Source organism: Apodemus sylvaticus, chromosome 22 (assembly GCF_947179515.1).
Source record: "Apodemus sylvaticus chromosome 22, mApoSyl1.1, whole genome shotgun sequence".
Lineage (NCBI taxonomy): Eukaryota > Metazoa > Chordata > Mammalia > Rodentia > Muridae > Apodemus > Apodemus sylvaticus.
Genome location: NC_067493.1, coordinates 43807803 through 43833294, shown reverse-complemented (window position 1 = coordinate 43833294; position 25492 = coordinate 43807803). Strand labels below are relative to the sequence as shown.

The 25492-nt window shown below is 49.0% G+C and overlaps 1 protein-coding gene across 1 annotated transcript; it reads left to right on the top strand.

Moving 5' to 3' along the window:
* Positions 1–4898: 4898 nt before the first annotated feature.
* On the top strand, positions 4899–24875 carry Bri3bp (BRI3 binding protein). The gene is made up of 3 exons (XM_052167598.1): positions 4899–5210; positions 15286–15388; positions 18856–24875. Exons 1-3 carry the CDS (start codon positions 4980–4982, stop codon positions 19281–19283), a joined length of 762 nt encoding a protein of 253 aa, XP_052023558.1. The 5' UTR covers positions 4899–4979; the 3' UTR covers positions 19284–24875.
* The last annotated feature ends 617 nt before the right edge of the window (positions 24876–25492 follow it).

The following is a 25492-nucleotide window of genomic DNA, read 5'->3' as shown; positions in this document are numbered from 1 at the left end:
GTTCCTGACCAGCCTGGTATGTATATTTCCAGATCTGCCATAGCTACAGAGTAAGACTTTGTCTCAAAAATAGGGGCTAGAGGCCTTTAATCCCAGCACTCAGGAGGCAGGGACAGGTGGATCTCTGAGTTCAAAGCTAGCCTGGTCTACAGAGCAAGTTCCAGGACAGCTAGGGATACACAAGAGAAACCCTGTCTCCAAAAAGCAAAAATAAATAATAAAAAATAATAGGAGGCTGGAGTGATGGCTTAGTAGTTAACAGCACTTGCTGCTCTTGCACAGGATTCAGTTTCAGTTCCTATTCCCCAGGATCCAAGCCATTCCTAACTCCAGTACCTTCTTCTGACCTTTGAGAGCATTAGATGCACATATGGTTCATATAATACATCACCATGGTATGCAGCCAAGCACTCACACATAGATTAAAAATAAAACAAATCTTTGGTATTAATTGGACTAAAATTATAAACTATAACTCTGCACCTAATACAAATGTCTCCTCTCTCCTCATTTTGTTCATCTGTGTTTTCTGATATCCCCACAGGTCAGGTGGATTAGTTCCACAGGAAACAGTGTAAAATATTTCCGTGGTAGGAACAGAGAATGTAAAAAGGAGACATCTTAAATGGTTTAAAACTCACTCTGTCACTTGATCTGAGGCACACTCAGAAGCATTCCCAAACCCCGTAATTACCTTGGAAATAGAATAGTTCTATTGTACCACATTTTCTTCTGTTTAAGAATTAATCTGAAAGGGGGTGTGGCAGCACACTGAAATTCCAGATCTTGGAAGGTGGAAGCAGAAAGAAGTTCAAAAGTAGCCTTGTCTATAAAGGGCAGCCTGGCTTACCTGAAACCCTATCTCAAAAAGGAAGGAAAAGAAAAAAGAAGGTTAAAAAGGGGGGGAAAGAACATGTTTAGGTTACACAACAAAACCCTATCTTTGAGAAAAAAAAAATTACAGGCTCCAGTAAGATGGTTTAGCAAGTAATGACAATTGACTCCCTAAGTCATGAGCCATGAGGATTCTACACACACACACACACACACACACACACACACACACATACACACATACACACACATACATACACACACACAATAATTTTTTAGATGGGCTGTCTCTCATAGTCCTGGCTGTCCTAGAACTCACTCTGTAAACCAGACTGGCCTAGAACTCAGAGATCTACCCTCTTGTGCTTCCCAAACACTGGGATTAAAGGTGTACATCATCTTAGCAAATAAAGGGGCTTTCCACAAAGCCTGATGACCTGAGTTCAATCCCCAGAACCCATGGTGGATGGAGAGAACCAACTCCTTAAAACTAACTCCTCCACAGTGGCACATAACAAATCATGGCACACACTCACACAAACATAAAATTATATAGAGAATAAACCTCCGGAAGCTACAGAGAACATCCCAGACACTGTTAAGGGGCACCCACATTGCCATGGATATATTTCATATGAGTGAACAGAAAAGGGTCAGGAGAGGTGGTTCAGCACTTCAGAACTCTCGCCACATTGCAGAGGACCAGAGTTCAGTTCCCAGCCCCTGCATTGGGTTGATCACAGCTGCCTGAAACTCTAGTTCCAGGATATCCATTGCCAGTGGCCTCTGAGGGTATCTGCAATTGAGTATACATACCCACTCACAGATAAAAAAAAAAAAAAAACACAATTAAAAAGAAACAATTAAAAAAATCTTGGTGGGCATGGTGGTGCATGATTTTAACTGCAGCACTTCGAGGGGGGATATGGAGGCAGGCAGACAATCCCTGTGAGTCTGAGGTCAGCCTGTGCACAAAATTAGCTTCAGGTCAGCCAGGGATACATACTGAGACCCTGTTTAACTGGGTTAACATCTCCCTTTAAAATACTTTGGTCATTTTGGGAACAGGGTTTCAGTTATGTAGCTCAGATTGGTCTGTTACTCATAGAGATCTGCTGGCCTGTGTCCCAGTGCCAGGGTTAAAGGTGTATGCTGTTATTAAGTCCTTTCACAATGTTAGCACAACCACAACGTGGTGGCCCATGACTTCAATCCCAGAACTTCTGAGACAGAGGCAGGTGAATCTCTGAGTCCCAGGCCTGCTGCGGCTATAATGCGAGACCTTGCCTCAAAGGATTAAAAAAAAAAAGTTTGACACATAAAAATATCAGTAAAAATATATGAAAAGACCACCCATGAAGTAAATCAGGCTCCTGCTATTGAAACTTCTAGAATGCAGAGTAGTTCAAAAGTAATTTTCAAGTTTTCTTTTGTGTGGATGTTGCAGATTTGAACTCAGATTCTCACCCTTGCACAGCAAAAGATCTCACTAAGGGAGTGGCCTCAGCTTTGGCTTCTCTTCTGGTGTTGGGAGATGGGCCCAGGGCCTTTGTACTTGCTCAGTGTGCGCTCCCGCTCTCTTTATTTCTATATTTTTGTTTCACAAAGCGGGTTTTCTCTGTGTAGCTTTGGCTGTCTTGGAACTCTCTGTGTAGAGCTGGTTGGTCTTGAACTCAGAGTTCTGCCTGGCTCTGCCTCCTAAGTGCTGGGATTAATGGAGTTGGTCACAACTGCCTGGCTCCAATATTCTCTTATTGGACCAGATCAAGGTTTTATCTTCCTGGTTGTCTCACTCTTGTTCAACCGGATTCAGTTTGTTTGATTTAGGATATGGAGGAGAAGAGGAAAATTTATTTTCTGAAGGTTCCGTCCTGGAGTCTGGGAAATAAATTGAGGATATAAAGGACACCGGAGAAAAGTGACCTGATATAACACGTGGGCACAAGAGGCCCACGTGATAAGACTGAAGAAGGGCTGGGCTGAATTGGGTGAAAGGTGAGCTATGCGAGACTGAAGAGAACAACGTTGGGTTGGGGTGAAGGTTGTCTTGCTGTCCAGATAAAGCTCCTCCTATAGTTAGTGAAAGTCTCTGGAGAATTCGTTTGCAGAGGAGCGAGCTGGGCTGTGACCAACTCCATGAGGAAATTTCAGGGAATGGGTGAGACCTAGATAGGATACTCAGAGGAAGCTTCTCCCTGCCTGTCAAGGACCACACAAAAACAACAAAATACCTCAAACATACCTCAAACAATAAATTGTTGTGTGCATGTGAGCGAGCATATGAAAGTCAAGAGCTTGTGCTGTCAGATTCTGCTTTTCCCTGTGTAGGTCCCAGAGACAGAAAGCAGGTTGTCAGGCTTGGCAGCCATATCTTTACTTGATGAGCCATTCAGCAGAATCCCTCTGTTTAAGTTTCCTTCCTTCCTCTCAGACTCTCTCTCTCTCTCTCTCTCTCTCTCTCTCTCTCCCTCTCTCTCTTGTTTCTGAGACAGGTTTTTCTGTCTACGTAGTCCTGGTTGTCCCCGTAGCCCAGTCAGGCTTCCTACCCTGTGGCAGGCGGTGGTGGCACACGCCTTTAGTCCCAGCACTTGGGAGGCAGAGGCAGGCGGATCTCTGGAGTTCAAGGTCACTCTATAGAGTTTGTTCTAGGATAGCCAAGGCTAACACAAAGAAACCCTGTCTCAAAAAACAAGCAAACAAACCCCCCAAACCAAAACAAGAACAAAAACAACCTTTCTACCTCAGCTTTCTTCAGCTGAGTGACAGACCTGAGCCATCACTTAGCTTTCTATTTATTTTATAGATGTGAGTACACTTCAGCTGTCTACAGACACGCCAGAAGAGAGGACATCAGATCCCATTACAGATGGTTGTGAGCCACCATGAGGTTTCTGGGATTTGAACTCGGGACCTCTGGAAGTTAGTGAGCTCTTAACCACTGAGCCATCTCACCAGCCCATCACTTAGCTTTTTTTTTTTTTTTTATCATTTTGAGTTAAAACGTTACATGACTTCTGCTCTCCCTAACCCTTCAAATGTACCTCATTTAATTAATTTTTTTTTTCCCAGACAAGATTTGTGTTGTCTTGGCTGTTCTGGAACTCACTCTGTAGACCAGGCTGGCCTGGAAATCCCAAGAGATCCACCTGCCTCTGCCTCCCACTGCTGGCATTTAAGGCATGAGCCACCACCGCCCAGCTCCTCCTCTTCTTCCCTGTCCTCTTTTTATTTGAAACCGGTTCTTCCTTATATTTAGGGAAGGCTGTATGGGACTCAGGATATAATTTCCTCCCTCAGCCTTTCTAGGGTTGGACTGATAGGAATGCACCACGATGCCCGGAATACAGTTATTGTGGCTCTTAAATCTTTCAAGTTCACACTCTTCTGGTTTTCTTGACTGCCAGGGAAGTTCATATATATATATATATATGAGAAGTCGAGTAGCTTTTCCTGTCGGAAGCCCTGAATTTTGGATTGTAAGTTCCTCTCATCCCTACACACCTGTAAATTTGGACTCTAGGTCCTTTAAGTCCTTGTAGGTGGCGCGGGTACTTCTTGGACACCGGAACTGTCTGGTGGGAACAACCTCCCCCTCCCAACCTCTTTTGACGAGTCCTGAGGGAAACCCTCTGAACCCATCAAATCCTTTATATGGGACTGCACGGTACTAAATCACTGCTCCGGCTCCCTCTTCTCACATCAGCTCGCCTTCCCTGTCCCCATCACCCGTTTCTCCTCTCCAAGCACTTTAAGCTCGGAGATGCTGTACGTTCTCTGGAGGGGCCTAAGAACGAAAGAACGCGTGCTCCGTGCGGCCTGCTTTCGGGGTGTGCGGAGGTGACACACACCTGCTCTTCGGGTTTTCAAACGCTTGCAAGGACCGGGCCCAGACCAGGAACGAACCTTTGCAAGCCCCGTGTGCGCCGCTGAGAGCAGCAGAGTCGATAGTATCAGCTCCAGGGGTACAGGGGAGGCGTCCCCTGGGGGCTGCGGGTGGGAGGCGGGGCTTCGTGCGCGGGGAGGGCGGGGCTGCAAGGCGGGGCGGGGCGACGGCGCGCCCACGCGGTGCGGCCCGGATCCCTGGCTGGCCGTGTGCTCCGCCCTCTCCCCCTTTCAGCCCCGCGACCCTCCTCCCCTGGCCGAACATGGGCGCGCGCGCGTCCCAGGAGTCCCGGACCCGGGTCCAGCCCGGGCTGCGGGTGCTGCTGCCGGTTCTACTTCTGGCGCTGCTGATGCTGGCGCTGGTGACACCTGGAGCGCAGGGGGCTCGGGGCCGCGGGGCTGCGGACAAGAACAGCCACCGGCGCGCGTCGAGCAGCTTCTCGCAGAGTGTGGGCAGCGTCTTCGGAGAGGACAACGTGCGCTCGGCTCAGAAGGTGGGCGGTGCGCCCGCGGTCACCTTGCCGGGCCCGGAGACCGTTGGGGGGGGGGGGCACCCGGGCTGAGGACGGTCGCGGCCTGCAGCAGCCGGGACGGAGCACGGCCCCCGGGAGCGCGTGACGCCCGCGCGCCACCCGCCGCGTCTCAATGGTCGACCACTATGAGCCAGGCACTGGGGACGTCCGGGTCCCCGCGCGGCCCGGCCTCTTGGGCCTTCTGCCTTCTGCCTGGGAGATATCTGGGCCGAGTTCTTTTTTCTAAGGAGTGATGGGGTCTGAGCTATTGCTTTGGCAACCTGATCGCCTACTGTGGGGTGGGGGTGGGGTGAGGGTCGGGGGACCTCTTGGTTGGAGCGTTTGGTTTAGTTTGGGAGCCTAGGGTCTCCGGGACTGGGATGAGCCCCTCCACCAAGGAGCTCTGTCCCCGGCTTCGCCGTGGCACCTACGTTGGGTACACCGTGCGGAAAAAGGAGAAGTCAAGACGCACGCGGTTCTTTTGCCTTCCTCTCGTTTCTTTCCCGGTCTGTGGTCTCGGGGTTATGGAGATCAGCGAACTTTGAGTCCAACTTGGGTCGATCCCTCTTTCCAGTCGGATGAGATTAGGCCGGTGACTTCACTTGGTATGTGTGTGAGTATGGAGTCCAGAGGTCAGCCTCGGGTATTCAACTTAAGGAGTCGTCCACCATTGTATTTTGAGACAAGTACTCTTAGTGCCCAGAAGTTTGAAGATTAGGCCTGGCTGTCTGGCCAGTGGGCCTCTGGGATCTTCGTGCCCCGCTTCCCCAGCACCGGGTTTCAAGCATTCTTGGGATTGTACTCCTTAGACAGGAACCCAGGGCCTCATGGTTGCACAGAAAGCTCGTTATCGCCTGAGCCATGTCTTCCCGGCCCCAATGACTCAACTTTTAAGTATTTTGTATTATGTTTCTTTGTTGGTTGTGTACGTGTGTGCACATGGACTTACATACGGAAGTCAGAAGACAGCTTTAGGTCGTGAGACTCCTTATCTGCTCATCTGGCCTGTGGCCAGCCCCTTTACTGGCTGAGCCATCTTTTGTGCCTGCTCCTGGCTTCGAAGCTTTAAACCTCAGTTTCTCTTGTCTGTTAAGTGGGGGTGGGAACAATAGTTCTTTTCTTATTTGTCGGTTGCTTCCTGGCCCAGAATCATGGCTCTCAAAAGTTCCCTCTTGGTATTTCTAGCTTGTAAGGTAATTTAAATGAACATTACTTAGTCCTGCTGGGGGTTATTTAGAGGTTTGCAATATGAAAGTTTTTGGTCCTTAGCATGAGGGAGAAGAACTCAGATTGACTTTTTTTTTTCCTTCGAGAAAGGGTTTCTCTGTCCTGGCTGTCCTGGAACTCACTCTGTAGACCAGGCTGGCCTGGAACTCAGAAATCTGCCTGCCTCTGCTGCTGCCTCCCAAGTGCTGGGATTAAAGGCGTGCGCCACCACCACCCGGCTATTTTTTTTATATTATTATTATTTTTTTTTTTTGGAGACTGGGTCTCTACTTGTAGGCCTAGAACTCTCTATGTAGACCAGGCTGGACTCTAACTCAGAAGAAATCCACTTGCCTCTGCTTCCTGAGTGCTGAAGCCCGGCTATATTTGTTTATTTATTTACTTACTTACTTAAAGATTATTTAATGGTATTTTGCCTACATGTGTGCCTGCAGGCCAGAAGAGGGCACCAGATCCCATTACAGATGGTTGTGAGCCACCATGTGGTTGCTGGGAATTGAACTGGACTTTTGGAAGAGCAGTCAGTGCTCTTAACCGCTGAGCCATCTCTCTAGCCCTGCATTTATATTTTTTAACTGTGTGCATTTGTGTGGCTGTGTGTGATTATACATATGAGTGCATCTGCCCACAGAAACCAGAAGAGAGTATCGGATGCTGGAGCTGCAGTTACTGACAGTTGTGAGCTGTCTGACACAGGTGCTGGGAACCCAACTCGGTTCTAGGTAATAGCTGTGTGAATTTTTTTACCTGCCAGGTCATCTTTCCGGCCTCCTTCCTGGATGGTTTGAAAGCTTATTACAAACATTCATGTACCAACTGCTTGATAGTTACATAGCAGCATTAGTTTTGGATGCTGGGGACTGAACTTTTCCGTCTTATGCATGCTAAGCTCTCACTCTTAATAACTTTCAATGAATGAAGGAGTTATTACTCTGCCACATAGCTACTCTGCTACTTTGTGGGTTCCTAACTCTGTTCCACCATTTTCTACCCCTTCACTACTTCCCTTTCACACCCTAGCACTAGATGTCGTGCTTTATAAAGAGTCAGGATTTGCTTTATATGTTTTATGGTGAGGTGGGAGGGGTGCCTCGGCGGGCCCATGTTGGGCTGTTATAGTGTAGAAAGAGAGTTTATTTAGGACATGGGGAGGGGAGTTGAGAGGGAAGTAGAAACAGAAGTGGGAGGAGGGAGGTCAGGGACATGCTGGGGGGGTGGTGGAGAAAAGGATCAGTCAGAGAGAAGGGGCTAAGAAATCGAGCAGAGGCCAATGGCCCCTTTTATAGCAAGCCAGGCCTGCCTGGCTGTTACCAGGTAACTGTTGGGCAGAGCACAGAATGCCAGTATTAGATAGGGAAAAAAGGGATAGATGAGAGAGGAGGCATCATTATCTTTAGACTACTTTCTGCAGATTAGGGACCTCGAGTTCCTTGGGGCAAGTTTGATCTTTGCTGTCAGGATATCTGATTTCTTCACCTTTCTTTGTGCATGACTACTAGACCAACTGCAACCAACCAGCCACACACCTATCTGGGCTCTAGCCTTTGAAAAGTCCCCAGACTTCCAGACATCACACACTCACAGAAACTTACCTGCAGCTGACTAAACCGCAACCCTGTTAGAACATGAGGCAAGTCAGTCACCTGCTTCGAAGCAGCCTCAATTCTCCACACCTCGGGTTAATATTTCTGTGTTTCGTAAAGAAACCAAAATTCTCACTACACTCCTAATAGGCAGCGGCCTTTCATATGTAAATATTACCCGTCACTGACAAATATTCAGTCTGTAGGAAGTATTCAGTCTGTAGTATCCACAACCTATCCAGACTCTCTCTTATGCCCAAATGAGAGGAAGTCAAAACCACAGCGCTTCTCCCTCCCCTACCCTCCCCTCCCGTCCCCTCCCCCTCCCTCACCTCTTCCCCCTCCCTCTCCCCCTGGGTCTCACTATATAGCCCTGGCTGGCTTCAAATTCAGACCTCTGCCTTATTCCCTTGAAATATTCTCTCACTGACCCTGGAGCTACCCTGGTAACAACAATCCTCCTGTCTCCACTCCTACAGCATTGTGGTTACAGGAATATATAGATGTGTGGCCACACCTGGTGTTTTAGGTGGCTGCTGGGGATTGGAACTGAGGTCATCGTGCTTGCTTAGCTAGCCTTTCCTAGGCTGGCTTTGAACTCCCAACCCTTCTTGCCTCCAGCTTCTAAGTGCTGGGTGTTCAGGCATGAGCCACCATATCCAGCTCATGGAATACTTGGGGTTGAACCCAGGGTTCCATGAATAAAGGCAAGCAAGGAGCCAACGTAACTGTACCTCTAGCCCTTTAATTTTTTTCTAGTTATGGTAATAAAATACCCATAGATTCCATTTCACTGTTTTCACTCAGTTTTGTAGCTACAAGCCTGGGGACAGGGCTATACACCCATTGCCCCAAAGGAAACTCCATATCTGTTGCCCTCCACTGCAGCCAGGCTCCTGCTGGTCTCCATCTCTATAGATTTTCCTATTTGGGTTTTTACATAAAGGGGACCAGACCTTGCTTGCCTTTTGAATGCAGTCTGGCAGCTTGCTCGACTGCTTTTGAAGGGTTGCAGGGAGCAAAGGCTGTGTGTGACGGAGTCCACTGAGTGTGTCCCTCCAAATGGGACCAAAGCAGGACCTTTGTGTGCAAACTGTGTGTGTATACACAGACAACTTCCACTGTAGATGTTAGAAGTAGGTGTGTTGCCAGGCTGGTCCTGTAACATACACCTGTAATCCTGGCAGTGGGGTGGTGGAGGCAGAAGGATTGGTAGTTGAAGGTCACTGTTGACATAGTGAATTGAAGTCATCCTAGGCTACATGTTACCAAAGGGGGGGGGGACTTTTTTTAAGAAAGGGATTATTATAAATAAATCTTTTTTTTTAATATTTATTTATTTATTATATGTAAGTACACTGTAGCTGTCTTCAGACACCAGAATAGGGTGTCAGATCTCTTTACGGATGGTTGTGAGCCAACATGTGGATGCTGGGATTTGAACTCATGATCTTTGGAAGAGCAATCGGTGCTCTTACCCGCTGAGCCATCTCTCCAGCCCCAAGAAAGGGATTATTGTTGTTGCTGTTGTTGTTGTTGTTTTGTTTTTTCAAGACAGGATTGCTCTGTGTAGCCCAGGCTGTCCTCAAACTCAGAGAGAGCCACTTGCCTCTGCCTCTGAGTGCTGGGATTAAAGGAGTGTACCACCAGTGCCTGGTTACTTTTGTGTGTGAGTGTGTGTGTGCGCTCACATGCTGGTGCCCACAGAGAGCAGGAAGCTTTAGACTCCCTGGAGCTGGAGTTCCAGGGGTTGTGAGCTGGTTAATGTGGGTGCTGGGCACTGCCTCTGCAAGAACAGCAAGGGCATTAACTGCCGAGCCTCCTCTCTGCCTCCCTCTAGTACCCAAGCTGCCCTCCGGATGTGCTAGACTCCATTCCTGATGTCCGCTGAGCCGTGCCGTGTCCACTCTAGTCCCATGTCTCCACGGATCCGAATGCTCTGGTTCTCTTTCCTGGGGCCCTTGGTTTTTTCCCCTTTGCCAGCCTCCAGTTGAACAGTTAGTTGGTCTGTTCTGTCTTTATAGAACCTTTCCTCTGTTGCTGCTTGCAGGGCAGTGTTTCGAGGAAAATAATTGACAGCTCCCTGATCCTTTTCCTCTCCCCTTAATCATTTGAACAGCGGGATTGGAGATCATTGAGTTGACGCCTCCGCAGACTGTACATAGGGTATGCGCTGATGGTAGGCGCTCATGGTGAAACCACCAACAGACAGAATGTCTCCTCTTCGTGTGTGTGTGTGTGTGTGTGTGTGTGTGTGTGTATGTGTGTGTCACAGTGTTAGTGTGATCAGAGATCAGAGGATAACTTTGGGGGAATCTATATTCTGGGGATCAAAGTCAGTTTTTGCCAGGCATAGTTGCAAGTTCCTTTACCCACTGAGCCATCTCCCTGACTCTTTTTCTCCCCCCCCTCCCTCCCTCCCTTCCTTCCTTCCTTCCTTCCTTCCTTCCTTCCTTCCTTCCTTCCTTCCTTCCTTAAATAAAATTTCAAAACACTGAAAGTTGAAGGACGGGCGGTGGTGACGCACGCCTTTATTCCCAGCACTTGGGAAGCAGAGGCAGGTGGATTTCTCAATTCAAGGCAAGCTTGGTCTACAAAGTGAGTTCCAGGACAGCCAGGGCTACACAGAGAGACCCTGTCTTGAAGAAAACAAAACAAACAAAACCAAACAAACAAACAAACAAGAAAGTTGAAGGACTAGCAAACACTCTCAGCTGCTCCCATTTTTTTGACTTTCTGCATATGCACCACATACATACTTTCTGCCTCATTTTTTTTTAACCTCACCTTTGAAATAAGGCAGATATTTTGGTATCTTCTGCAAAGTCCACAAACATCCCCCCCCCAGGAAACTTAAGTTGACTGTAATAATATTTTATAGTATATAGGTGATACTCACATTTTCTTCTGTGTGCGCGCGCAAGAGCGTGTGTGTGTGTGTGTGTGTGTGTGTGTGTGTGTGTGAGTGAGCATGCGCATGCCGCTTGAACCATGGCTGTCATTCTTCAAACAGTCCACCTTTTTTTAAAAAGATTTATTTTTAATAAGTCTGTGTGTGTCTGTGTGTGGACTTGAGCAAGTGAGTGCACATCTGGCCTTTGGGTGGTAGACAGGGGTGTCAGATCCCCAGAAGTAAAGTACAGGGACATGGTGGAGGGGTTGGGTTAAAAAGCAGCCAGGCCGCAGTAGTGCACCCCTGCAGTCTCAGCACCCAGGAGGCTGATGCAGGGTGGGAGTCGGGTGGAGCGGAGGGGGGTGGTGGTGGGGGCACTGAAAATCTGAGGCCAGCATAGTGTAAATATCTCAAGCTCCTGTCTCCGAAAACACCAGAAAAATAGGACACAGGAGACCTAATCTTAAAAAGAAACAAAGACGGGCACGTTGGGTAATCCCAGCACTGAATGGGTAGAAGCAGGAAAATCAGGATTTGAAAGTTGTCCTTGAGAGGGTAAAGGCGCCTGCCTTCCTGCCTGCCTACCATGCATGCCTGGTGAACTGACTTTAATCCTGAGAGACCCGTTCTATTCCACAGAGTTGGCCTTCTGCCCCTCATTCATACTTCTCCCCATAATAAGCACTTCTTTTTTTATTTTTATTTTTTTCCACCTGCTTTCTTTGGTGGCGACACCTCATTTCACGGCAGCCTTTGTAGGCCGGGCACATAGTTAACATGCCATGCCGGTGTCCTTTCCCCCAGTCCCCTGAACTGACAAATTTGGAGTCCTGATGTAGGACAACTCTGTCACCTGGTATGTCTTGACTCTGCCTCCGGACTCTGGACTGTCACTCACCAGGAACCAGTACCCCAGTGGTGCTCAGAACAAGAGGGTGCAGGTCTCACTGTGCTGATGCCCGAAGTCCCGAGGTCATTGTTCTGAATGGCTGGCTTCCTTTGGACCCAAGAAAGGGCCTGTGGGTGCTCTCCATCTCTGTTCTACAACTGTCTGCTGGGTCTCTGATCTTAGCTCTTTTGTATGTTTGTTTGTTTTTGTTTTTTGCTTTTGTTTTCCCCCAGACAGGGTTTCTCTGTTATAGCCCTGTCTGTTCTAGAACTCACTGTGTAGACCAGGCTGGCCTTGAACTCACAGAAATCCACCTGCTTCTGCTCCCCAAGTGCTGGGATCAAAGGATCAAAAGTGTGCAACACCACGGTCTGGCTTCTTTCTTTTTTCCTCTTCTCTTCTCTCTTCTCTTCTCTTCTCTTCTCTCTCTCTCCCTCTCCCTCTCCCTCTCCCTCTCCCTCTCCCTCTCCCTCTCCCTCTCCCTCTCTCTCTCTCTCTCTCTCTCTCTCTCTCTCTCTCTCTCTTGTAATGAGACCCAGGACCTTATGTGTGCTAAGCACCCCCAACTGTTTTTGTATTTTGAGATGGGGATCTCACTAACAACATCCTGGTTGGTCTCAGACTCATTCTTTAGCCCAAAGCAGGTTTTGAACTTGCAATCTTCCTGCCTGTTTGGGAACACAAAGGTCCTTGGGCTCACGGAGAAGCACTGGGGGGACCCAGGCATGTTAAACACACAGGGTGTTCTTTTTTGTATAATCTGTTTTCTGCCCAGAGGACTGGGAATGGAGGTTGGTAGAATGGAGACCCAGGTGATACCGGGTGCCCCACAAGTTACCACAACCAGGATCGGAGGTGCCCGATAGTCTAGATGATCCCTGCATTTCCTATATGGCCGGGGTTTCCCCAGGCTCCTACAAACAGGACCAGAGGTGGCTGATAACCCAGATGACCTCTGTGCTATACGTATGACGGAAACCACACCAGATCCTCCCCTAGGCCGTTAAGAAAATGATAGCTCACACCATTAGTCCAGCACTCAGGAGGCAGAGGCAGGCCAACCTCTGTGAGTTCAAGGCCAGCCTGGTCTGCAGAGAAACCCTGTCTCAAAAGAGCAAAACAGGAGAAGCCTATCTCTAAAGCCCCTCTTCATGGAAGAAGCTACATGAACTTTGAGAATAGTTTTGATGTAATTATCACGCCTCCGTGAACACAGGATTGTGTTACACCAGGAAACCTTTTTTTCCCCAAATTATACTGTACTTAAATATGCCTAAAATAAACTTTGTGATGTCAGACTCTAAACAGTAGAATCAACCCCCGCTGCTGAGTCGTGCTGAACGAGCCAGGCTTCCTTCCTTGCCTCTTGTGGATCATGGGATCATTGGATCTTCACTCCGCCAGCCCTGGTGTGGGCAGAGACGGCTCCCATCCCCACCCCACCCCCTCCACACACCTTCCTCAGCCTCCTGAGTAGCTGGCATGATAAGCCTGCCCCACTGACACAGCCCTTTTAGACCCTGTCTTTAAACATTCTGTCACTGGGGACCAGGGGCTTCATATTCAAATGTAGAATACAACTGGACCCTATCAATTCCATAAAGTCTGTGGGTCTACCTTTGCCGGAGAGATCCGAGTGTGGCTTAAAGGGTGGGGACCTGCCCTGGCGTGTCACCCTCCCACACTCCTGTCCATTTCATAGCCTGAGGGAAGAACCTCTGGTCTGGATTTGCCCTCCCAGGAGCATTGCTACCCTGTCACACACTGCTCTGACAGACCAGATGGCCTACCAGGAAAACCCCATATACCGGCTTTTCCAGTTTTTCTTTTTTAAGATTAGTTTTATGAGATTGTGAGTGTGTGTGCTTGTGTGTACAAATGCAGAGGACAGAAGAAGGCATCAGAGTCCCTGGAACGGGGGTTACAGGCAGTGATGAGCCTCTTCCGCTTCCTATGTTGAATCCTCTCTTGGTCCCATTTTCCAGCTGGGAAAACCAAGGTCCAGCATGACTCAGAATTTAGCTTACCCCAAAAGAACTCCTGCACACTGCTTCGTGGGCAGCTGGTGCCCTCAAAACCTGCATTGCTGCCTTCTGCCCAGTTCCCTCCCTCCTTCCTTGTGTTTTTTCTTTTTGTTTCTCTCTCTCTCTCTCTCTCTCTCTCTCTCTCTCTCTCTTTCTTTCTTTTCCTCCTCCCCCCCCCCCCCTGAGTCTCAATATACAAGTTCTGGCTATCCCAGAACTCACTATATATAGACCAAGATGGCTTTGAACTCTGCTTCTGTCCCCAGAGCATTGGGATTAAAGGGGAAAACCACTATGCCTGGCTTTTCCTGTTTTTCTTAAGATTAGTTTTATTAAATTTTAAGTGTGAGTGTGTGTGCTTGTGAACTGGGGTTGCAGGCAGTTTGAGCTGCCCCATTTCTGTGATGGTGGGGGCTGAACTCAGGATGTCATGAATGCTAGGAAAATTTACATCCCAGCCCCTGGTTTGAGTCATATGCTACATGTATATAATATCACTGTTAGGGTTCCTGTGATGAAACACGATGACTGACATGATGACGTGGGAGCAAAGGGTCTGTTTGACTTGTGCTTTCATGCCACAGTTCATCACTGAAGGAAGTCAGGACAGGAACTCAAACAGGGCAGGAACCTGGGGGCAGAAGCTGATACAGGGCCACGTAGCGGTGCCACTTAACTGGCTTGCTTCCCATGGCTGGCTCAGCCTGCTTCCTTACAGAACCCAGAACCACCAGCCTAGGGATGGCACCACCCACAGTGGGCTGGGTCCTCCCCCATCAATCACTGATAAGAAAATGCCTTACAAGCCTGATATTCTGGAGGCATTTTCTCCATTGAGGGTCCCTCTCTGATGGCACTAGCTGTGCCAAGTTGACAGGAAACTAGCCAGCATGATCACTATTCAAAAGAAGAGAAGAGGAGGTGAGTCAGGAGCTCCGACTCCTGACTTCCCTGGCTCCTGGCTTTCCCAAATCTCCTGGAGAGCCATTGAAACCCTCGAGGCCTCAGGCTTCCCAATCTGTTGGTCCTTTGGAGAGCCAGCTGCCCCAGGAAGCATTTTGAGAACAGACACTGCCAGGAAGAGGAACCAGATACCCTGACCAAGAGCCAGCAGAACTATAGGGGAAATGGTAAGTGTAGTGTAGCCACTTTGTAGTGTGTGTGTGTGTGTGTGTAGGTGTGTGTGTGTAAGAGGGGCATTCCACATGGTGGCGGACCAGCTTGTGTGTGTGTAGATGTGTAGGTGTGTGTAGGGGGGGCTTTCCACATTCCACATGGTGGCGGACCAGCTATCAACCCTTGTTCACCTCTTGGCTACAGAGTGCCCCTGAGGCAGCTCCTGGTTTTTCTGTCCAGTCCTCTCCTGAGCTCACTTCAGTGCCTGAGTGGCTTGAGACAACAGTGGCTTGGTTGATTCCTTCCTGTCTTCTCGCCCCTGCAGTTACTGTCCAGGCTGACTGAGCGGTTCGTGCAGGGAGTGGACATGTTCTTAGAAACGTTATGGAAAGTGTGGATGGAGCTCTTAGAAGTCCTTGGGCTTGACGGTAGGTATGCGGATGGAGGTGCAGGGTGTTTGGGTTGCGAGCTTTTGTTTTGGGGGCAGTCTCACTTTGTAGGGAGTCTCTTTGTCTCCAGCTGAGAGGACACGAGAGGGATGCGGGTATGGAGCACCACAGGGAGGAAGGAAGGGGCATTATACTTTTAATAGCTGAACCTGTGGGCTGTGAGGCTTTAAAGGCCGTGAGTGTACCCGGGAGGTGGTGGGGCACATCTTTAAACCCAGCACTTGGGAAGCAGAGGCAGGTGGATTTCTGTGAGTTCGAGGCCAGAGTGAGTTCCAGGATGGCCAGGACTGTTACACAGATAAACCCTGTCTTGAAAATTAAAAAAAACACAAAACAACCCAAAAGACTGTGTAGATGGTGGAGACAGGTCCAGCAGTGATGATTCCACGGGCTGCCTGGAGCCCCCGGAAGCCACAAGAGAGTCGAAGAGGTTCCTAAGAACCCTCATGAAGAGGGGGGCCGACCGGAGCCAGCGGGGGCCGATCGGAGGGAGCCAGGCCGAGCTGGAGAGAGCGGGGGCCGATCGGAGCGAGCAGGGCCGAGCTGGAGAGAGCGGGGTGGACCAGAGCGAGCTCGGCCGAGCTGCAGCGAACATGGCCGATTGGAGCGAGCTGGGCCGAGCTGGAGAGAGCTGGGTGGACCGGAGCGAGCTCGGCCGAGCTGGAGAGAGCAGGGTGGACCGGAGCGAGCTCGGCCGAGCTGGAGAGAGCAGGGTGGACCGGAGCGAGCTCGGCCGAGCTGGAGAGAGCAGGGTGGACCGGAGCGAGCTCGGCCGAGCTGGAGAGAGCAGGGTGGACTGGAGCGAGCTCGGCCGAGCTGGAGAGAGCAGGGTGGACCGGAGCGAGCTCGGCCGAGCTGGAGAGAACAGGGTGGACTGGAGCGAGCTCGGCCGAGCTGGAGAGAGCAGGGTGGACTGGAGCGAGCTAGGCCGAGCTGGAGAGAGCTGGGTGGACCAGAGCGAGCTCGGCCGAGCTGGAGAGAGCGGGGCCAATCGGAACGATCTGGGCTGAGCTGGAGAGAGCGGGGTGGACTGGAGCGAGCTACACCGAGCTGCTGCGAACAGGGCCGATTGGAGCTAGCTGGGGCCGAGCTGCTACGAACAGGGCCGACTGGAGCCAGCTGGGCCGAGCTGGAGAGAGCGGGGTGGACCGGAGCGAGCTCGGCCGAGCTGGAGAGAGCGGGGCCGATCGGAGCGAACTGGGCTGAGCTGGAGAGAGCGGGGTAGACTGGAGCGAGCTACACCGAGCTGCTGCGAACAGGGCCGTTTGGAGCTAGCTGGGCCGAGCTGCTACGAACAGGGCCGATTGGAGCCAGCTGGGCCGAGCTGCTGGGAACAGGGCCGATCGGAGCGAGCTGGGCCGAGCTGGGGCTATCTGCACCGAGCTGGAGTGACCAGAGCGAGCAGGGGTCCAAAAAATCAACTCCCAGCAACCACATGAAGGCTAACAACCATCTGTACAGCTACAGTGTACTCATATACATAAAAAATAAAATAAATCTTTAAAAAAAGGTTCTCATGCAGGCAGACTCAGGGCTGTGTTTCAGCATAACCAGAGACCAGTCAGTAGAGAGAAAAGTGTGAGTGGAGGAGTTGGAGGACTGTAGGCTTTGGGAGCACAGGCCTGGACCTGGACATTTGGCTCCTGGGACTGGGAGAGGGTGAATCTCACCATCTCGTGATCATAAGCTACCTGGTGTATGGGGGTCGGTTGTGTAGAGCCGGAAAACAGATATAGTGGTTTAACAGGATCCTCTCAGAATCGTCAGCCCTGGGCATCCCTTACAGATCTAGGAGCAGGGCTTGCAGTAGAGCTCACATACCACCACAATTCAGTTCTTTACCACTGGCCCCACTTCCAGCCTCGAATCACCGAGTTTAACCTTCAAAAGGCCTCATACCAGGTCGTGCCACCTTGCTACTCAGGTGGTGAATAGGAGGTAGAGAGGTAGCCTTCAGAATGCTGTGAGGCCCGCGGCCCCCTTGGGACTGAGCTGAGTCAACTTCTCCCCAAACACTGCAACTATGTGCAATCCTGTGAGGCTGCCTCAGCCCTGACCTGCTGGGATTGTGCAACTCTAGGTTACTATCCCTGGGCAGTGAGCCTGTGGAAATGAACTGGATTGCAAGGAATTGCATGCAATTTGGCAGAGAAACGGCAGAGCAGGATAGCTCAGGACTCCAGGCATCACTGAGGAAACTTGGCCCAATGCGATTGCCTGAGAGAGGTGCTGGTGGGGGAGGGAAACTACCTTGTTTCTGTGCTGAGTCTCCCTCTTGGTGCTGCAGGGCACCTGAAGGCCTTTGGGAACCGTGACTCAAGCTCAGAACCAGGACCATCTTCACGGTGGCTGCTCTCAGCTCCCAAGCACCTCCTTCCCCATCAGTTTCAGCGTTATCATGGAGACCCCTCTGCCCAGATCAGTCTGATAGCAGTAAGCTTTGAGGTGTATAGAGGTGTTCTACTGGTCTAGTTCATGGAAAAGAAGTTGGTGAAATTATGGTGTGTGTGGCTCATGTCTTTAATCCCCATACTCAGAGGCAGGCAGATCTCTGTGAGTTCAGGGCCAGCTTGGTCTATGTGAGGACTCCCCGTCTCATCTCAAAGTTGGTGAAATCAATTTTACTATTTCTGTTTTGATGTTAGTTTTGGTGTTTTGTCTTGTTTTTTTTGTGGTGCTTATTTTGCTTTGTTTTTGAGACAGGGTCACCTGTACTCCACACTAGTCTCAAACTCACCGTGGTGGAACCAAGGATGACCTTGAACGGCTGATCCTCCTGCCTCAGCTTCCTGGGTGCTGGGATGACAGATGTGAGCTACTGTAACCAGCCTGAGGGGATAGCTCCTTGTAAACACGAGGATGTCAGTTTGGACTCTAGCGCCGTTTTTATAAAAATGGGTCTCTTTGTGTAGCCCTGACTGTCCTGGAACTCAACTATAGATCTGACTGGCCTCCAACTTGCTGAAATCCATCTATCTCTACCTCACGAGTGCCAGGTTAAAGGTGTGAGCTATCACTGCCCAGCTTGTAAAAATCTTGTAAATTTCGAGATTTATTATTCGTTTTTGTGTGTTATGGGTGTTTCGTCTGCATGTACATCTGTGCACCTCGTGTATGCAGAACCCATAGATCTGTCTGATACTCCCCTGTCTCTGGAGTGACAGGTGGTTGCTGGAAATCGGACTGGGTCCTTGCAAGAGTAGCCACTCTTGAGTTTAGCCACTGAGCCATCTCTCCAGCCCTGTAAAAGGTGTTTTAAACTCATGAAGAAACTAATAGTCCTGAGAGACCACCCATGTCCCCCTCAAGTATTTGCTTTGTTTTGCTTTCGTCCTGTTGGGTTAGGACAGGAGGCTATGGGTCCAGCTCCAGAGCTCAGCCGTCCTTCCCGCCTTCAGAGAAGGTCCTGACCACGTGGGACTAACTGGCCCTGTCCTCTTTTGCAGTGTCCAACCTGTCCCAGTACTTCAGCCCAGCCTCTGTGTCCAACAGTCCCACCCGGGCCCTGGTGCTGGTTGGTGTGGTTCTCCTGGCCTACTGGTTCTTGTCTCTGACCCTGGGCTTCACCTTCAGCCTCCTACACCTGGTGTTTGGCCGCTTCTTCTGGCTCGTGCGCGTCATCCTGTTCTCCATGTCCTGCGTGTACATCCTACATAAGTACGAGGGCGAGCCCGAGCACGCCGTGCTGCCGCTCTGCGTTGTGGTGGCCATCTACTTCATGACGGGGCCCATGGGCTACTGGCGGGGCAGTCCCGGCGGCCTCTGCAGCCCTAGTGTGGAGGAGAAGCTTGAACACCTGGAGAACCAGGTAAGACTGCTCAACATCCGCCTCAACAGGGTGCTGGAGAGCCTGGACCGCTCCAAGGACAAGTGAGCGTCAGCTGCCCAGCCGTCCAACCAGCTCGTGATGTCAGAAGACAGCAGAAAAAGAGAAGAGCCGGCCACCCCACCAAACCCCAACCCTCCCAATAAACTGAGCAAAAACCGCCACGCCTGGTATTTCCCACTGTGTGTCGGCCTTAGGAGCCACTGGAGGAGACGGAACTTTCGTAGACTGCCAGTGGAAAACCTTTTTTTAAACAATGGATACACCCCTGTTAGCTGTGTAGTCAGAGAACGTCATCTGTGCATAGAACATAAAGCTGATTTTCTTTTTCAAACATTTAAATACATCTTTTGTAAGGTTTTTAAATAAAGGCAGATGGAGTCAAGTTTATCAGCGCTTTGAAGGGACCACTTGATGTTTTTAAAGGAGGTTTAAATTGGCTGGTAAGTGAGAACTGTGCAAAATCTTTGTCTTCCCCAACGTGACCTTTATTTCTTGTCTTTTGGGGTTGGTGGTGACCTGGTTAACAAGTGCTGTCTCTCGTTATTGTGGACACTTGGGCGTCAGAGTTTTGGATCCTAGAGACCCCGTGAGCTCTCCATCCATTTTACTCCTTCATGTCTAGTTCTGTTTTGTATGGTGCTGGGGATACTGAGCCCACCCCCACCCTGTCCATTGTATTTCCGAATGAAGGTACCCACAGACACCCTGAGATCTCTCTCCTCTCTGGACTTCAGTGTAGACTAACCCTAGCTTTTCCAGAAAGAAAGTACGTGGATGGAGCTGCAAACTCTGTGGAGTTTGATGCTAAGAAGTAGGTGGGCCCTGAAGATCATTCCAGAATCCAGCAGAATTTCACATTCCCTGTTTGCCAGCCAGGCCCAGAGAGCCAGCTGGACCCTCATGGGATTTGCTTATTTGCTTCCTTTGCTTCTAATTGACTCAGGACCATAAAAAAAGAGGAACCATTCATGGCCAGTAACATCCTTCATTTTATTCCTTCTAGAACATTCATAGGCATAAGCAATCTTGAGATCTGAATTGTTTGCCCTGAAATTTTTATAATTGTGTGTTAGGTGCTTTTTAAGTCTGGGGTCCAGGGCATTGCTGTTAATAGCTAAACCTCTGGGTGCAGAGACCTCTCTGTCAGCATTCTGTGGAAAGAAAGCTGGCTTTTGCAGGATGTGACTGGGGTCACCTGTGAGGACCGCGTCCTTCAGTGAACCCTGGAGCCACTGAGTCCCAACTTCAGCTTGGTGGAGGCACTCCTGGATTCTCATGGCAGACTTTGGTGGAGGGACCCAGCTGACGCCAGCTCTGGTGCCGTATGTCTGTGAAGGTCTGTCTTTGGTTACAAGTAGCTGCCATACAGATTTGGGTCTCTGAGAATGTGGCCAAGAGAGACCTCTGTGCTCGAGGTGACACAGTATGGGACTCTCATTGTATTGAATTTCATTCCCTTCTGGAACCCATACTTGGGGAAATCTCTCCACAGACATCGGAAACCCACAATTTCTGGTATGAACCATTCTGGTTATAGTTTTTAGATACTCTAGGCAAAGCTTGCGGCACAGGGTGTAAGTAGCCAGGGAAAGGGCACATCGGTGGCTAATGCCTTCTTTCCTTCCAGGTGTCTGGCCATATCATACTAAAAGGTTGCTTGTCAGATGTTGGCTAGGCGGTCTCTGTGAAGCTGAGCCTTCTTGCTCCTGCCTTGGCTCCTCTCGGAGGCCACTTGAGATATTCTAGGTCGGGTCCGATACAGTCCACTGTAGCTGAGTGTGCGATCCCAGAATTCAGGAGACAGAGGCAGGAGGATTGCTGCTATTTGAAGGCCAGCCTGGTCTGAGTGGTATATTTCAGGACAGCCAGGGTTACACAGTAAAAGCAAAAGCCAGGTAGCTCAGGAGAGCCAGAGGCAGGCACATCTGAGTGTGAGGCCAGCCTGGTCTACATAGTGAGTTCCAGGCTAGGCAGCATTATACATTGAGGCCTTGTCTCAAAACAATAGCAACAAGAAGGTTAAAAAAAAAATCTGCAATATTTTTTTCCAGCCTGACCAAATGTAGACTCTAAAGCCAGTTTTATAGTTGAATATATATAATGTGTATATACATATATATGTGGTACATATATTCATATATATTTATATATGTGCTATATATGTATTCATATATATATTCATATATATACATACACAAGATGCCTTCGTTTTAATTTTTACATTTAATTATTATGATTTTTGAGCAGGGTCTCATGTATTTAAGGCTGGCCTTGAACTTGCTAAGTAGCTGAGACTGGCCTTAGACTTCTGATCCTCCTGCCCCCCTCCCCTGAGTGCAGGAATGACATGTGAGTGACAGCACTCCCATTGTCTGCACGCCTTGGGGTGAACACGGTCTGTGCGTGTTAAGAGAGCACTCTAGAGTCCAGTCCTGGATGCCTTCATTCTAAGTGGAAGAATGTACGAATCAGAGTAGAATGTTACTTGAAATTCTAGTAGTTTTTTGTTTGTTTTTAAAACTTCAGATGGTGTTATGGTGTTTGATGCATACATTTTACCTTGTTTGAATTTTTTTTGTTTTTTGTTTTTTTTATTTTGTGGTAAGGTCTCTCTACATAGCCCTGGCTGTCTTGGAACTCTCTGTGTAGACCAGGCTGCCCTCTAACTCATAGAGAGCCGCCATTCCTGACATTGTTTGGATGTAATCATGGCTCCCCAGTAGTTAGAGATTTTTCCTTTTCTTCCGTGGACGTGTGCAGCTTATTGGCCCCTCCCATTTCTTTTGTATGTGGAAAGATGTATTTTTGTACCTTTCTTCACGCCTTATCTTCAGGGCTGTGCACGACCCCTCCTTAACTGAATAACATGATAAACATTTGGATGGCAGCTACCGTGGATCTATTGTAATTAAGGGGCAGGGGCAGGCGATATGGCTCAGTGGGGAGAGGTACTTGTCACCAAACCTGAGTTTGATTCCCGGGACCAACATGGTGGAAAAAAACAGACCACTCCACAGGGTTTTTTTTGTTTTGGGTTTTTTTTTTTTTTTTTTTTTTTTTTTTTTTTTTTTTTTTGGATTTGTTTTTTTTTTTCAAGACAAGGTTTCTCTGTATAGCCCTGGCTGTCCTGGAACTCACTCTAGACCAGGCTGGCCTCGAGCCTGCCTCTGCCTCCCAGAGTGCTGGGATTACAGGCGTGTGCCACCACACCTGGCTCACTCTACAGGTTTTCCTCAAACCTCTACACGTGGGCCATGGCTTCCCGCCCCTCGGCCCCAGTAAATACATAGAGACTTTTTTGTTAATGAAAAGAAGATAGTGTAAGGATTTTTAACTGTTTCAAAGTCAGTGTTAATTCCCCGGTTGTCCTCTCCCACATTAAGTCCTTGCTTTACCAAGGACAGGACTGATGTTATATCGGCTGCCTCTGGGCTTAGCTTAGGGTATTCGGGTTGGTGATTTCTGATGGTGGTGTTTTATTTTGAATTTTTTATTTTATGTATATGGGTGAGTTTTTTTGTTCGCTTGTATGTCTGTGTACCACGTATATGCTTGATGCCTGCAAAGAGGGCAAGAAGGTATTTTATACCCTGGAATTAATGGCAGGTGTCAGCTGCCTTGTGGATGCTGGGAATCAAACCCAGGCTCTTTGGAAGAACAGCCAGTGCTCTAACCACTGAGCAGTCAGTCTCCACAGCCCTATGGTTTTGGGTTTTTGAGATGGCGTCTCGTTTTCCTGACTGGTCTCGAACAGGCTATCTGACAGAGAAGGACCTTGAACTCCTGATCCAGATCCTTCCGAACGCTAGGATTCGAGACAGATGCCAACATGCCTGCTTTATGCAATGCTCAGGATGGAACCCAGGGCCTCCTACCTTTTACATCAGCATTCTACCAAACTAGCCCCCGCCCCAGCCTGCAGTCAGTGTTGATAGTGATTTCTCCCGTTCTAGTCAGGAGGCTGATGGTATAGGACACAGGCACCTTTCACAGACTCACTTTCCACTGCTGCCAGCGTCCTCCACCCTTCGGGTCCTTTGTTGAGACTTGGTCCTCTTTTAACTGGCAATAAGTGTGGAGAAGAATATCCTCATGCTGGCCTTGTGGTCGTCTATTCATAAAGACCCAGGGATAACCCTAAGAGGCAGCCTGGGCTTATGAGGCCACAGAGCTGTGGATAAGGTGCCAGGAGGGCACGTCTTTCCTCGGTACCTCATGAGAGCCTCCAAGGGAAGGTCGGGAGCACTGGTCTAGGGCCCTGGCACACTCACGAGGGGCCTGTGTGTGAATAGCTCTGCTTGCACACACGGTCCTGCCACCTGGCCTGCTCACAGATGGCTCGGAAATAGTATGGCCAGAAAGCCCGATGTACTTGCAAACCCAAGTCTCAAGATAGATAGGAAGGTGCTGAGTTCAAAGTCATCCTGGTCTACATGGCAAGACCCTGTCTCAGCAAACAAACCCAGCGTGTTCAAAAAGAGTCGGTACAGAATCTAACAAAGCGAGGCTCTTCATCTTGTGGTTGGTGGGCAGCCTGAAGTACTTCCCTCCTTCACCCCCTGTTGCTTTAGTTTGTTCTGAGACAGGGTCTCACTCTAGCCCAGGCTGTCTCACACTTGGACATCTGCTTGCCTCTGCCTCCTAAGTACCGGGATTTAAGGTGTGCACCACCGTGCCCAGAAAAACAGCAGTGGTGTGCCTGGGGTGCACCTGGTTGCTACAAGGAATTTCCAAGGCGACCCTCCCAGCCTCTTTACGTTCAAGCCCTGGGCTTCTGAGCTCTGCCCCCAGCGTGAAAGCTGCTTTCAAAGCAACCCGTGACTATTCTGTCATGTTTTTGATTTTGACCATTTATGTTCTTGTGCTTTGGGCTCTTCACCTGTGAATTGTAGAAATATACATATTTTGTGGGTTTTAACCCAATACTCTTGTCACTGGACAGCGTCCTGGCTGGCATCAGCAAGCTTCAGCCTGTTGCATCCTTCGGTGATTTGCTCTTTGGTGGTCCCTCCATCGCTAGGACAGACACGGAGAACCTGTCTTTCTGTCCTGGTGGCACAAGAAGCACATTCTTATTGTCCCCGGGACAGCTATGGCAGCCAGCGGCATACCTGACTCTCCGCCCGATGTCTCTGCAGATTTCAAGCTTATGCTGTTGTGTCAGTTTCCCGTCTGCATCTGTGATAAATCTCTAAATATCCTGTAATTAAATTAATTTCTTGCGACAGTGATCAGTGTGCGGTTAAATCCCCCATGAGGTAATTAGTTCCCTGTTTTTAGCTGCAGGTTTTGTTTGTTTTTTAAGCCAATAACTTCTTCACAGTTGAGTTCCTGTTTTGTGTCTCAGCTTAGAAATTTTATATAGTAGTTAGTTCGACACAATAGAAAGCCATTCCATGTGAACATAGTGGGGTGTGTGCACACATGCACATGCGCAAACATTAGTTGGGAAGCTGATTCTACGAATATCTTAAATAGAAAAAAAAAGCGTCAGGCTTAGTATTTTTTTTGCAAAGTGATGGATACATTCCTCTTATTAATCACTGGCTTGATATTAGAGGTCTTTGTAGATCGACTTTAAGAACTGGATTAAAATGTTGTGAACATTGCGGCTTAATAAATGTTTACTGTAATGTTGTTTGGACTCTTGAATGGATTTCTTTACTTTGGTGAGGCACTTGAGGTAACATTCAGAATTAGGGAGTCATTTTATGGTTTTGGTTTTGATCTTATGTGTATGACTGCTTGGCTTGCATGAATGTATGTATACCTGTGTGTCCCTGGTGCCCTTGATGGTCAGAGTCCCCGAGTTACAGATGCTTATGAGCCACCATATGAGTGCTGGGAAGTGAACCCAAGTCACCTACGAGAACAGCAAATGCTTTGAATTACCGAGCCACCCCTCCTGCCCCAAAGATTACTGTTTTGTTTTGTTTTTTTTAAAAAAAGATTAAATTATACGTATGTGTGTGAGTATTTTGTCTGCATGTTTTGGCACCATATATATGCAATGACTTCTGGGCCCAGAAGAGGACAGTGGATCACCTGGAGATGGAATTACAGATGAGAGAGAGATATTGTGTGGGTGCTGGGAACTTGGGCGTTCTGCAAGAGCAGCCAGTGCTCTTACCTACTGAGCCATCTCTTCAGCCCCATCATTTATATTTATTTATTTAATTTTTGAGATGGACTCATGTAACCCTGATTGTTCTGGAACTCACTATTGTTCTGGACCAGGGGGATCTGGAACTCAA

Coding starts and splice junctions, on each gene's coding strand:
- Bri3bp (XM_052167598.1), top strand. CDS start 4,980: ATGGGCGCGCGCGCGTCCCAGGAGTCCCGGACCCGGGTCCAGCCCGGG. Junction 5,211..15,285: donor ACGTGCGCTCGGCTCAGAAG/GTGGGCGGTGCG, acceptor TCGCCCCTGCAG/TTACTGTCCAGGCTGACTGA. Junction 15,389..18,855: donor AGAAGTCCTTGGGCTTGACG/GTAGGTATGCGG, acceptor CCTCTTTTGCAG/TGTCCAACCTGTCCCAGTAC.